Source organism: Podarcis liolepis, assembly GCF_965112155.1.
Source record: "Podarcis liolepis genome assembly, chromosome: 15".
In the NCBI taxonomy this organism is placed as follows: domain Eukaryota; kingdom Metazoa; phylum Chordata; class Lepidosauria; order Squamata; family Lacertidae; genus Podarcis; species Podarcis liolepis.
In genome coordinates this window covers 11,337,106-11,351,857 of record NC_139566.1, presented here as the reverse complement: position 1 = coordinate 11,351,857, position 14,752 = coordinate 11,337,106, and the positions used below count along the sequence as shown (strand labels likewise).

At 50.2% G+C, this 14,752-nt stretch overlaps 1 protein-coding gene across 4 annotated transcripts in view; it reads right to left on the bottom strand.

Moving 5' to 3' along the window:
- RUSC1 (RUN and SH3 domain containing 1) overlaps positions 1–13,505 on the bottom strand; it is a 33,778-nt gene extending 20,273 nt beyond the window's left edge. For 3 of the 4 annotated variants that reach the window (XM_083477503.1, XM_083477505.1, XM_083477506.1), the window contains exons 1-2: positions 13,392–13,505; positions 2,823–4,533 (exon numbers count right to left, since the gene is read on the bottom strand). In XM_083477503.1, coding sequence (XP_083333629.1) covers positions 2,823–4,443 — 1,621 coding nt within the window. In that variant the 5' untranslated portion in view covers positions 4,444–4,533; positions 13,392–13,505. Of the gene's footprint in view, positions 1–2,822; positions 4,556–13,391 lie in introns of all 4 variants that reach the window. The other variant, XM_083477504.1, reaches the window with a different exon arrangement.
- Positions 13,506–14,752: the final 1,247 nt, after the last annotated feature.

The window sequence follows — 14,752 nt, the reverse complement described above, 5'->3', positions numbered from 1 at the left end:
CTCGGGTTACATACGCTTCAGGTTACATACGCTTCAGGTTACAGACTCCGCTAACCCAGAATTAGTACCTCGGATTAAGAACTTTGCTTCAGGATGAGAACAGAAATTGTGCTCCGGCGGCGTGGCACCAGCAGGAGGCCCCATTAGCTAAAGTGGTGCTTCAGGTTAAGAACAGTTTCAGGTTAACTACGGACCTCCGGAACGAATTAAGTACTTAACCCGAGGTATCACTGTACTATCTGAAGAGAGCACACAGACCTCAATCCACAGAAGACTCTGAAGTCCAGAGTCTAAAAATTTCCTAAGTGAACCACTGCCACGATGACGTGGGCCGTTGAAGTTACATTACCTTAAAAACAAAAACAAATGATTCTCTCCAAACCAGGAAAAGGCAGCCGATTATAGCTCCACAGTTGCCCCCACACCTTGACCCGTTTTAGGGGTGGGTGGAGTGGAAGGGGCAAGGATCCAGTTTGCTTCCGGGGAAAGAGAAAGAAAGGGAAAGTACTGCAAAGGTTGTCAGCCCAGGAAGACAAATGCAAAGTGGTTATCTGCTTCCTGCTTCCTCCTGCGAACAGAAGTGCATGAGTGTGTGTTGTTGAGGAAGGCAGGCAGCAGGGGGAGGGAGAAGTTCCCCTAGCTCCGACTGACAACCACTTTAACCAATCAGAGCAACTCCTTTTGGTTATTTATTAATTTTAGGCCAGGTAACCAGATTCAAGGTGTGCCTTAGAGGCTGGCGAGAGAGCGAGAGGTGCAGGGGTGGCATTGATTTCTTCATTCTCTTAAAGCAAAACAAGAAACCAACTAAAAACTCACACTAGCGGAGCAGAGATGGAAGTGGAGCACACGTGTCTGTCAGATGCAACCCTGAACAAAAGCACAAGATGTCCCTGGAAATGTGCTAATGTTTGTGCAAAAAAAGGACTGCATCTGCGCTGTGCAGTTTGAAGGAAACCTGGGAGCTGTTGTTTGTTAAGGGTGCTAGGAAACTGCAAGGTTCTTTGGGGGTGAAGTCCTCTGCTTTAACTGTGCTTTGGGAGAATTGAATGCACACAGAGTATACACTTGTTCATTTGTATACCTCGACTACTTGAGCGCATAGGTGGCGCACTCTTTTGAACGCAGTATGTGAGCGCCACAGTCACAGACCACATTCCTCCTTTGAAACTACCTTAAACACTCCAGGGAAAATAAATAACACATTGTTATAGGTTTGGGGGGTGGGGTTCAGCCTAGATAATACCCGTGGGTCCGTACTGTGAGATTATAATTTATAAGAAGACACCTGATGATCTGGTCTGACAAGATCATTATCTGAAGAATACTTTCTAATGGCCTGTTAAGTGCTGCTATTTACATGTCCAAAGAGGTTGCCCTGTTGCCATGGAGACAAATGGATGGCCTTTTCCCCAATTCCCCAGATGGGGAACAATAGGCCAAAGTAGGCTGGGAGTGGGGTTGGCTGATACTGGAAGGTGCTTATCTTGCTCTCTGTTGGGCCCATAGTTGTGGCTTGGAGATCTCCCTGGGAATTTAATGGAGTGGGAAGATCTAATGGAGTGTTAATGCCGTGACAACTGTGTTTCGATGGAGACTCCACACTCTGCTTCCATTCTTAATCCTAGCTTTCCATTTAGGAGAATATACATAAGTGGTTGTGGGGAAACACCCCATTTTACCCCCACAAGAATCCTGTGAGGTAATTTAGGCAGAGAGAGAGTGAGAGACACACACACAGAGAGAAAGAGTGATTGGCCCAAGGTCACCCGCTGTGCCTCACAGGAAGAGTGGAGGATTTGAACCCACACCATACATTTAAAGTACTAATATACCACGTTAACAGTCATGGCTTCCCCCAAAGAATCCTGGGAATTGTAGTCTGTTAAGGGTGCTGAGAGTTGTTAGGAGACAACCCCTGCCAGAGCTACAATTCCCAAAGTGAAACACATGCAGATATGAAGTTTGAGGAGAACAAACACCCCCCACCCCGAAGATATATTCCCCCTCTTAGTCAACCACATCTTTTACAACCCCCATATCACACACACAGGGAGTCATATGGTATTTGGTAGGTTAAGGCTTGTTGGTTGATGTTTTGGGGAAGGAAGCGGTTAAAAGGCACGTCAACTTCCATTTCCTGACTGAGCTCTCTTTCAAACTTTTGTGGAACCACTAATGTGCTTTAACCAGTGCCTTCCTGGCCCCCATTAGCTGCCTCCCTGGGCCACATCTACACAATACTTGCAATAACCGCTGTGTGAACAGCCCTGAAAGCTGAGGGTATAGGGTGGTATACAAATTTAATAAGTAAAATAATAATAAAACTGCTAGGATATTTCCAAAGAGAAGCAGGGTCTGGTGTGATTTCAAACTAGATGGGGGGGGGGCTGCATGTTGAGATTCCAACATTGCGGGGAGTTGGACTATACAATCCTCAGGGTCCTTTACAACTCTGAAGTCCTATGATTCACTTTAAACAGTCATGGCTTCCCGCAAAGAATACCCTGGGAACTGTAGTTTGTCTGAGGTGCTGAGAGTCTTTCGGGGGCCCTTGTTCCGCTCACAGAGCTACAGTTCCCAGGGTGATTTATCAAGCAGCTCTGGGAGGGAAATAGTGTCGGGGGGGGGCCTCCAACCACTCTCAGCACCCCAAACAAGCTGCGTCCTCCAATATTGCTTTGGGGGACGCAGAGATTGTGTAAAGTGGTACAAAAGTGCTTCAAATGTAAGGTACAGCTGTGGCTCTGTTTTCAGGCACCAGGTCCACCCACTCTCCAAAATCTGAGCCTCCACATCCGGGGAGATCATCCGAGCCTTACCCTCCACAAAACTCCTCTCTCCTCTCTCCTCCTTTCCCGGCATCCAGGGGTCCCTCCTCCCACTGGATGGGCCCTCGGAGCTTCGATCAGACGCCTTCACCTCCATCCTTCCGTCCTCTCCTTCTTCAAAGCCTCCCTCCACAATGGGCTGCAGCCCGGGGCGGGATTTCCTCCTCCGGGGCGGGATTTCCTTCGGGGGCCTGAAGGGCCCGCTTGGTGGTGGCTCCACGACAACTTCCGGCGGAGCGCTCCCGTCGGGGACCCCCTTCCCGGGATCCACTTGCCATGGGGTTTGGGTGCCCATCTTCACGGGCACCTGGGCCTTCTGCTTCCGGCAGCGCAATTCCTTGAACGTGGTCACCCCTCTTTGGCTGGCGGGATTGGCTGGCGGCTCTGAGGGTGGAGTCGCGGGCCCGGGCGTCTCCCGGCAAGGGGCCACGCCACACGTCAGCTCATTCGACGGTGGCAGCTCGGTGTCAGGGGAGAAGACGATCAGCCAGTCGCTCTGGTCCTTCCTCGTCTGAGGTGGGGGCCCCACCGACGCTGCGGCCTTCTTCCTTTTCTGTGCCAACTCGTGGAAGGAAGTGATGTTCTTCCGGCTGCCCATGGCTTGTTGGTCGCTGTGGCAGGGCGGCAGGTCTGCCGGGGCCACTGCAGGCTTCCCTGCTTCGCCTCGCCTCAACCCCTGAAGCCCCCTCTTCGTTCTGGGGGGCACCGGCGGAGGGCCACCCGAAACACAAGGCCTCGGCGGAGCAGCCTGGTTCGAGTTGATGTCCACTAAGAGCTTTCCGGGCTCTGCTTCCTGGCTCGGGAGAGCATTGCAGTTTGAATCCAGCTCCGGGCTGATTTTGGGGGTTGGCACGGCTGGGGGAGCCCTGAAGGGACGGGTCGGGGGCGGTACAGGCAGGGGAGCCCTGCAGGAATCAGCGAGGGGCGACTTGACCAGGCTTTCCCCACACGGAGAAGACATGTCAGGCGTGGACCCCAGCGAGCTACCGCTGCACAAGCTGTCGGGGCTGTCCCAGACACGGGACGGGCGAGGCTCGCCGATCTGGGTGTTGAGGTTCAAGCTTTCGTCTTTGCGGTCAGCCAGGGGAAGGATGCCACGAGCATCTTCCAAGGGGACAATGTTGGGCTGGTTCTCAGGACTCCTTGGCTCCTCAGCAGGAAATTCTCTACAGTATACAGAAACCGGGCTCTCATCCAGGCTGATATCTGAGGAGCTGCTAGCTGATGAGGAGCCCAGCTCCGACGGGGAACCTGCCTCCTCCTCCTCTTCTTCCTCTTCTTCTTCATCCTCCTCTTCTTCCTCACGTTTCAGGGCCAGGCAGTTGGGCGAGAGAGGCTGACCCTGGAGACCTCGCTTGAGATCCGAATGCAGCGTGTGGCCGTCGCAGCAGCGGCAGGGCAGGGACGGGTTGTTGGAGTTGGCGTCTACCAGCTCGCGGGTGTTGCCGCCGTGACCGCGGCAATCCTGGCAACCCACCTGGTCTCTCGGGGGCGCCAACGTGTTGGCATCCTCTTGGAGCTCCGGATGGCGTGACAGGTGGAGACCTAAGGAGACATGCTGCAGGTGGACGTGGTTCAGGTTACAGATCAGGCCCTTTTTCGGAGACTGCATGGTCCCGGAACGCGAGAGGGGGAAACGGGTGGCGCTCGAGTCCGTCGGCTCTGCCTGGATGTCACCCGCCAGGGTGCCCGGGGAAGTTCCCTGTGAAAGGCAAAGCCAGCTTCTGAGTGTAGGCAAAATTCGGGAAACAGGAAAATAAGGAGAGCACATAACCATAACAGGGTTTAGCTTTATCTTAGGCCACATCTGCATGGTGCATTTGAATTGAGTATTATACTACAGCAGTCCCTTGGCTTAAGAACAGCTTAGTTTATGAACAACTTGGATTAAGAACGCTGCAAACCCGGAAGTAGGTGTTTTGGTTTCTGAACTTTGCCTTGGAATAAGAACATGCTCTGCTTCCTGTTGAGTGTGTTCCGTTTGTAAATTGAGTCCCCCACTGCTATGGGAAAGCACGCCTTGGTTTAAGAATGCTTTGGTTTAAGAACGGACTTCCGGGACGGATTAAGTTCATAAACCAAGGTACCACTTTACTTTAAGCCGTCATCGCTTCTCCCAGGGGATCCTGGAGACTGTAGTTTGTTAAGGGTGCAGAGCAATGTTAGCAGATCCTTATTACCTTTACAGAGCTATAGGTCCAAGTACCCTGGGAAGAAAGGTTGACCGTTGAACTACTCTGTAAGTTGTAGCCCTGTGAGGGGAACGGGGGGGGGGGGGGAGGTCTCCTAACAACTCTCTGCACCCTTAACAAACTACACTTCCCAGAATTCTTTGAGGGAAGCCATGATTGTTTAAAGGCGTACTATACTGTTTTAAATGTACAGTGCAGATGGGGCCATATAGAATTGTCTATCTAATTATTATTATTTCAATTTATTGCTTACCCTTCACCATAAGGCTCCAGGGCAAGTTAAAGGTAAAGGTAAAGGTAAAGGTAAAGGTAAAGGGACCCCTGACCATTAGGTCCAGTTGTGGCCGACTCTGGGGTTGCGGCGCTCATCTCGCTTTATTGGCAGAGGGAGCCGGCGTACAGCTTCCGGGTCATGTCGCCAGCATGACTAAGCCGCTTCTGGCGAACCAGAGAAGCGCATAGAAACACCGTTTACCCGCCGGAGCAGTACCTATTTATCTACTTGCACTTTGACATGCTTTTGAACTGCTAGGTGGGCAGGAGCAGGGACCGAGCAACGGGAGCTCATCCCATCGCGGGGATTCGAACCGCCAACCTTCTGATCGGCAAGTCCTAGGCTCTGTGGTTTAACCCACAGCGCCACCCTGTGGCAGGGCAAGTTAGGTGGGTTCTAATATGTATATCTCTCACCTGTCAAGGGTACTGGTTTCTCACCTGCATCTGGCTGACCACTGTTGACGGACCAGATGGGCTTTTGACCTGTTCTAGCAGGCTATTATGATGCTTTTATTGAAGGGTAATGAGGTGGCTCTTCAGCATACAATGGAAACTACAACAGGAAGGTGGCTGGTGGGGAGGAAATTCCATGGCTAGTTGGGGGGAGCCATGGCTGTTTAAAGTGGTATGGTGCTGGTTTTAATGTGTAGTGCAGATGGTGACAAACTCATACAGGGCTGAAGAGACCGTCAGGAGTATCGAGCGACACATCGCCACAGTCAGCTTATGGAACCCTCTGCCACAAGATGTGATGGCGCTAAAAGGTGTGTGTTTTTTTAAATAAGGTTTTTAAAATAAATAGGGTTTTAAAAACAAGCTAAGGTGACAGAACAGCCAGAAATGTGATACGCCTTTACATTTCATAGAATTGGAAGGGACCCTGAGGATCATCTAAGTCCAGCCGCCTGCAGTGCAGGAATAAAAAGCTGTCCCATACGGGGATCAATCCTGCAACCTTGGAATTATCAGCAGCATGCTCTTAACCAACTGAGCTATCTAGGCTGTGTGAGAAGATGGGTCTATCAATGGCTATTAGGCGTGGCAGATAAATGGAACGTCCAGATGATAGGGGGAAACAAAGGCAGGGTTTGTGAGCTTCCTGCAAGCATGTGGTTGCCCACAGTGAGAACAGGATACTGAACTGGATGAGCATGTGGCCTGATCCAGAAGAGCTCTTCTTGTATCCTTTTGTTGCAGCGATGGGGAACCTGTGGCCCTCCAGATGTTGTGGGGGAGTCACAGCTCCCATCATTCCTGACCATTGGTTAGAGTCCAACAACATCTGGACGGTCTCAGCTTCCCCCATTTCTGTTTTGTTGTAATGAAACAGAGACGGTTCTGTTAGAATATAAATGCACGGGAACCAGAACAGCGTCTCCCTGCAGAGCACAAATGGTTTTCAAGAGCTCCTTCCTCTCTCTCCCAGAGAATTCTGGGAAATGTAGTTTTTTGAGAGGCAAGTATTTTAACAGAGCATTCTCAGTGCTTCCCTGGGACTGAGGAGGGGCACTTACACACAATTGCCCAAAGAGGGGGGGAAAACCCGCCTCACTTCCCCACAGAAAGGGACGGAAAGAGGAAACCGCATGTGCATAAAATGTGCATATGCTGTTCTATGTGCGTAGATGCAGTTCAAATTTCAAAACAAAAATTCAGCCTGGATAGCTCAGTTGGTTGGAGCGTGGTGCTGCTAACGCCAAGGTTGCAGGTTCAATCCCTGTATGGGGCAGCTGCATATTCCCACATTGCAGGGGGGTTGGACTAGATGACCCTTGGGGTCCCTTAAAGGTAAAGGGACCCCTGACCATTAGGTCCAGTCGTGGCCGACTCTGGGGTTGTGGCGCTCATCTCGCTTTATTGGCCAGCATGACTAAGCCGCCTCTGGCAAACCAGCGCAGTGCACGGAAACGCCATTTACCTTCCTGCCAGAGCGATACCTATTTATCTACTTGCACTTTGACGTGCTTTCGAACTGCTAGGTTGGCAGGAGCAGGGACCGAGCAACGGGAGCTCACCCCTTTGCGGGGATTCGAACCGCCGACCTTCTGATCGGCAAGTCCTAGGCTCTGTGGTTTAACCCACAACGCCACCCGCGTTGGGGTCCCCTACAACTCTACCATTCTGTGATTTCTGGTCCACAAGGATTAAAACTTTCCCCCAACTTCCAAATTTCTGGCCAATGAGCATGAAGGCACTGGGAAGAAGCCGGACTGCTCTCCTGGATCTGATCGAGGCTATCTTTCAGTTTCCAAAAACTGCCCCTGAGAAGCCCACAAACTGGGCGTGAAGACAACAGCCTTCCCTTGCAACTGGTACTCAGAGCGAAGCGTAGGAAGCGGCCTCATTATGCTCAATAATGTCTACACTGACTGGCAGCAGCTCTCGAGGGGTCTTTCTCCCAGGAGCCCTACCTGGGGACTGAACCTGAGACTTTATGCATGCAAAAGAGAGCTATTTCCTTTTCCGCCTGGGAGACCTGACTGACACTTAACAATGCTTGATGGACCAAGCCCTGTTAATGTTCTGTGGGGCTGGACCAATGGGCTGTCTGCCCTAGCACTGTGTCTCCAATTGTGGCCAATCAGATGCCTCTAAAAGGCTCCCTAGCAGAGCGTGATGGAAACAGCCCACTCTGCTCTCTAAATATGAATATTCTGTTTCCCTGTTGTGGCTAAGAGATGTCAATATGATTTTTTTTTAAAAAAAGAAATAAAGTCCATGTGCTTTCAAAGCCAGCACTCCGGGAAACTGCATTGGGATGGGGGGCAAACGACCACAGACTGAGTCCAGGTCCCTTGCTGCAAGGCAGACGGTAGAAAGGATGGAGGATTTGCATCCGCTCTCTCTTTCTCATCGTACGTTAACCATCAATAATTCAGAAAGAGAAATTAAGTTCTCATGACAACGGGGGCTGTCACATGGCGGGGTCTGCCCCCTCCTCTCTATTCCCCTTCCCCACCTGCCACCATCCCTGCCTTTTATATCATAATACCCTCCTGCAGAAAGGAAAAGGGAGAATATTTTTTCAAAAACAGAACACCAGACGCTCAAGGACAATGCAGGACTGTCTCTGCAGAAGCGGTAAGAAGAGCAAAACATGTATACAGTATTTTCACATCCAAGCTGGATGCAGTCCTGGAGAGGTTTGGCTCGCCAACGGCATCAGTTCTCTTGCTCAAGAGGCGAGGGGACAAAGAAGGAAGATAGCTCAAGGCTGGCGCAGGGAGATTTCTCACCTCCGAGTCATTGCCAGTTTCAAAAAGAGAGGTGTAATTGTTTCTGCTTGTCCAAAACCTCTTTCTCTCTCATTCCAGTGCTGCATGAGGTCTGCAGGGGCCTGAAGGCACTCTGTGTAAGTTCAGAGGCACTCTTTACCAAGGAGGTTAAAACAAAAACAGGTGCTGGGGTCAAATGCCAGTCAGTTCTGACCTATTTCTGGGAATGGGGGAGACAGCAGTCGGTTCCCCAATTTTAGGAAAATATTGGCACTCAGCCAAGGGCGGGGTGTTAGGTGAGGAGACTAGAGCATGGGTAGGCAAACTAAGGCCCGGGGGCAGGATCCGGCCCAATCGCCTTCTTAATCTGGCCTGTGGACAGCCGAGGAATCAGTGTGTTTTTACATATCCTTTTATTTAAAATGCATCTCTGGGTTATTTGTGGGGCACAGGAATTTGCTCATTTCCTCCCCCCTTCAAAATATAGTCTGGCCCCCCACAAGGTCTGAGGGACAGTGGACCAGCCCCCTGCTGAAAAAGTTTGCTGACCCCTGGACTACAGCATCCAACCTCACTTAAGTCCAGCCTCTATGAAAGGGACATATTGAATAGAAGCCATTTTTTCCTTAAGTGGCTACTATCCAATACAACCCCTTCTTAGTGGGATATAGGAAGCTGCCTTATACCGAGCCAAACCATTGGTCCATAGAGCTCAGCACTGTCTACTCTGATTGGCAGAGGCCCTCCAGGGTTTCAGAAGGGGGTCTTTTCAGCTACCCAGCCTGGAGCTGCTGGGGTTTGAACCCGGGGCCAAGGGAAGAGATGTACCACAGTGATAGAGCATCTGCTTTACATGCAGAAGGTGCCAGGTTCAATCTTTGGTGTCTCCAGGAAGCCTGAAACCCTGGAGAATCATTGCAAATTAGTCCAGACTCAGCTCAAGGGACCAGCTGCCCCCAAAATCAGGATTTTGACTCTCTCCCCAACAAGAGGAGAGCCCTGTTGGATCAGAACAAAGGGCCCATCTGGTCCAGCTTCCTGTTTTCACAGATGCCTCTGGGAACCCTGGAAGGGAGACCTGAGTCCAATAGCAACTTTCCTCACTCACGTGATTCCTAGTAATTGGTTTTTATAAGCATGGTGCTTCTGAGACTGGAAATAACATACAGCTGCCATGTCCGGTATCCTCATTATCCTCCATGAATTTGTCTAATCCCCTTTTAAAGGCCATCAAAACATCTGATGGCAGGGAGTTCCACAGTTTATGTACAGCATGAAGAATCACATCCTTTTGTCTCCTCTGAGTCTTTCAACATTCAGTTTCATTGGATGAACCCATTGGGTTCTAGTGACAAGGTTCAGGGTTAGGTGACATCACTGACACCAGGACAGCAACCAACTTAAGTAAATCTCACTTATCTGGCCTAGTGGTTAGAGCTCGACCATGAACCTAACTGGATGCGACCTTGGGCCAGTCACTGCCTCTCACCCTGCTCTACCCTATACGGTTCTTGTGGGGATTAAAAACATGTATGTCCTTGGAGAAAAGGGTGGGATCTGAATGCGATAAACTATACTAATGTGGTTTTCTCATAGAGTTTGCCTAAGTTTATGCTGGGTGTAACTGAACCATACCAGAGAAATGTGTGTGTGTTTTTGTGAGAGAGGACGAGGGAGAAAGAACGGGGGACAATATTACAGTGAATCACATTGGGGTGGCTAAATCATAGATTTTCAAGGAAGCCTAAAGACAATCTCCTTTAACCCTACCCCTGATAGGTGGTTGTCCAGTCTCAACTTGGGGGAAAAACATGTGTATACAAGTGGTCTTTATATATAATCTTGGCAGCTTGAATAGTAATTGTGACTCAGTGGAAAATAGCCCCAAATCTTACACTAGATGCTTAGTATCACTCACTCCGGAATATAGCAATAATGGAGAAAATTACACATAATTTGAGACATGGGTAAGGACAGAAACCTCCAGACAGTTTTTATACCATTTTCAAGACAACACTCATCACAAGCTTGGCAAATTCTGGGTCCATACTTTTATCTAAACAGGGGTCAGCAAATGCCTTGCAATTCTGAAAGCAGGGCATGATGGGAATATCTTGCCTAGTTATTTCACAGGTAGCATCCAGAAGGCCATGGGTTTGGACGATCCTTTAGATGCTGTTTGCCACCCAGCTCCCATCAGCCCCCAGCCAACATGGCTAATGGTGAGGGGTGATGGGATCTGTAAGCTACCAGCAACACCTAGAGGACCACAGGACCCTCCTTTCTTATCTAAGATAGGCAGGGATTGGGGAGGGGATACCGGAGAAACACTTTCTTTATTTCCAACACACATTTTAAAGCACATGGCTCCCCACAAAGAACTCTGGGAACTGTAGTTTGTTAAGGACAGACCCATCAAGTGACCCTGTTTTCCAAGGATAGTCCTGGTTTCTGATTTGATCCCAGAATGTCCCACTTTCTCTTAAAGGTAAAGGGACCCCTGACCATTAGGTCCAGTTGTGGCCGACTCTGGGGTTGCGGCACTCATCTCGCTTTATTGGCCGAGGGAGCCGGCGTACAGTCATGTGGCCAGCATGACTAAGCCGCTGCTGGCGAACCAGAGCAGTGCACGGAAACGCCGTTTACTTTCCCGCTAGAGCAGTACCTATTTATCTACTTGCACTGCATGCTTTTGAACTGCTAGGTTGGCAGGAGCAGAGACCTAGCAACGGGAGCTCACCCCGTCATAGGGATTCAAACCGCCGACCTTCTGATTGGCAAGTCCTAGGCTCCGTGGTTTAACCCACAGCGCCACCCGCGTCCCTCCACTTTCTCTTAGGATGTCCCTATTTTCATCGGAGAAATGTTGTGGGGTATGGAGTTATGTGACCCCTGAGCCAAGGAGATAACTAACTATACAACCTTTAGAAGACACCTGAAGGCATCCCTGTGAAGAGAAGTTTCTCACGTTTTAATGTTTAATTCTGTTTTTATATATGTTGGAAGCCGCCCAGAGTGGCTGGGGCAACCCAGTAAGATGGGTGAGGTATAAACAATAAAATTTTGGAATAGAATTTCCCTATTTTCACTGGAGAAATGCTGCAGGGTATGTAAGGATATTGGAAATTGTAGTTCTATGGGTGGCAATGATAATTTCTAGAAATTTGGAGGGGAAATCATGGTGATTTAAATATATGATATGCATCTGCCCACAGTTCACTCGTTCCTGAGGGGCTCATGATGGGTCACAAAGCAAGTAAATAAATAAAAACCGCAAAAGCAGGCGGGTTTTTTTTTAAATAAAGAAAACAAAAACGTTAAAAATGGCCACCAGCCTGTCCTGAATCAACCCAGAGGCTTGACGTACACTTGTGTGGGAGGCATGGGCAGAGCTGGTGCCAGCCAGTGTAGGCAGTATTGAGTTAGATACTCAGAAGAAAGGAGCTTTCCATGCTTCCTACCCCACCCCGGATTTACCACTCGTGGGATGGCCTTGGGCAGCATATTCATGGTCTCTTAGCCCTAACCTACCATGCAGGGATGTTGTAAGAGTAAAAATGAGGCCAGGTTTCACATACGCCTCTCCCCAGAGGACTGGGCCATAATTGGGAGGGATAGAAGGATTCAGAACGGCAGTGCTAAGATGGAATTTGCACCCAAAAATTGGCTCCTGGCATCTGTTTTCAATCCAGGTTTAGACCAGGACAAGACAGAGCGTGTGGCCTCTGAGACAGTGCAGAGTGCCCTTCCTCTGGCGAACGGCAGACAGCCCTAGGAAGGCATGCAGAACCCCTCTACCCAGTCAGAGCTTTGCACCATCCACCCAGTATTGTCTGCACGGATTGGCAGAGGCTCTCCAGCGACATGATTCTTTAGGGAAGCAAAGAGCACCCCACAGACAGGAAAGAGATGGAGTATCCCGTGGCTAGAGAGAAAGAGAGACGTGAGGATCTGTGCGTCTCTGTGCAAACCTAGACGCTGCCCATCACATCCTCCAGCCATCACAGCGGCCACCAGCCCAACCCTTCCTGCAGGGAGAAAGCCAAATCACTGCAGAGGCTGTGTGGGGCTCTTTGGGTGGGTGGGTGAGAGAAAGGGGCAGCCCTCTATGCCAACCATCCTGTTAGCAATGCAAAGGGAGGGAGCCAAAGTCTGAGTGCATTTTATGGGGGGGGGGGTCACCTCCATGCCTACTGTGGTGGTAAACAAGTCAGGAAGAAAATGGGAGGGGGGGAATGATGGAGGGGTACAGCGCAGACGCCGGGCTCAGTAGTCACCCCTTGTTGAGGTGGGGGTGGGATTTCCGCCACCCACCCCCACCCACCCCGCCACCTCCCAGGAACAAGGGGTAAATTCAAGAGTACCTTTTGAGCATCAGTACACCACCTTTTTCAATATATGCAATTGTTTCGGGTTTGTTCCCATTGTAGTGCACATCGATCGGAGAGTGTCTTGCAGGAAAGCATTTAGTGATAGTTGCAAGGAAAGCTTTTGGGCAGGGAATTTTATTTTCTTCAAAAAAGGGACACCCTCCCTGTTGACTGTATTCAAGGCATTTCCTGGATTTAGTGGAAATTCAGAAGGGTGGGTCCCCTGCAGTTCAGGGGGGCACAGGTCTCCAAAACAGCCCGGGTAAGGTGGACGGGTGGGGCAGAGGTTTGCACCCCCAAGTGCAATCGCATCCTAGTATTGGGCATTGCAGGTTTCTGGAGAGGGAGGGGGCTGGAAGGATATAATAGACAGCTCTCCCTGGTCATGGGATTCGCCCCCAAACCTCCTCCCTCCCTCCTAGAGACATCCATCAACACATTTCTGCTGACCGCCCCCACCCAAACGGTGCCCATCACAGCTGCATCTGCAGAGCTAAATGCACTCACCTGCCGCCTCTCTGTTTCTCCTTAGACTCTGCTGCAAGACTTGGTCCAGCCCCCAGTGCTATAACGCTGCGGCTTCGGGCAGCCTCCCTGGCTGAGCTCACCCCAGTCCGGGTAGGAGGAGCCAGCGTCCATCAATGCCTCGCCTCGCCTCTCCGCCTTAACTCTTGTCGTGCCAATGGGCTTGGGCTGGAGGGTTGCAATCCTTGGGGAGGAGTCTCCAGAGGTCATCTGGCCCAACCCACCATGTTCAGTGCAGGCGTCTCGCAAAGTATGGATCTTGGGGGCAGAGCCAGGCAGAGGGCCGGGCCAGGTAGATAATGTGCCCCCCTTTTTATTTTTACCCTGGGGACAACTGAAGTCTTATGAATAAGTAAGTATATAAATAATTTTCACGAAAGTTATGCTGACTAATAATTTTAAGGCTTGAACCGTATCTGCATATAATGACAAAATGGAAAATATAGATATATAATACAGTGGTACCTCGGGTTAAGTACTTAATTTGTTCCGGAGGTCCGTACTTAACCTGAAACTGTTCTTAACCTGAAGCACCACTTTAGCTAATGGGGCCACCTGCTGCTGTCGTGCTGCCGGAGCACAATTACTGTTCTCATCCTGAAGCAAAGTTCTTAACCTGAAGCACTATTTCTGGGTTAGCAGAATCTGTAACCTGAAGCGTATGTAACCTGAAGCATATGTAACCCGAGGTACCACTGTAGTGCTTTTTAAAAATACATAGGGAATGTATGCTGACTGAGGCCCCCTTTGGAATCGGAGGCCCGGGCTAAGTGGCCCATATGCCCCCCCTCTGTCTGGGCTCCTTGGGGGTACTTCTGGGTCCTGTGCTGTCCTTGAGGCTCAGGTATCCCAGCTGTGCCCTTATCTGGACAGGGATAGCCCAACGACTGATGTCTATGGGGTGGTAACCTGTAGGTTCAACAACTGCAGCTTGTTATACCTAGGGCTGCCTCTGAAGACGGTTCAGAAACTTGGTTGCTCACCTGGGCAAGGCAATGTGAGCATCTTACACGGATCCTGGCCCGACTGCGCTGGCTGCCAATTAGTTTCCAGGCCCAATTCAAAGTGCTTGTTTTGACCTATAAAGTCTTAAATGGATCAGGACCACAATACCTCAAGGACCGCCTTTCCCCATATAAACTGACCTGGACCCTGTGATCATCATTTGAAGCCCTTCTTTGAGAGGTCCATAGTGGCCATACAAAAATGGGCCTTTTTTGCAGGGGCTCCGTTTGTGGAATTGCCCTACCCAGGGAGGCTCACCGGACACTTTCATTACATATCTTTAGGCACCAGGTGGGCACTTTTCTCTATAATCGGACCTTTTTCTGATTATTGTTCTA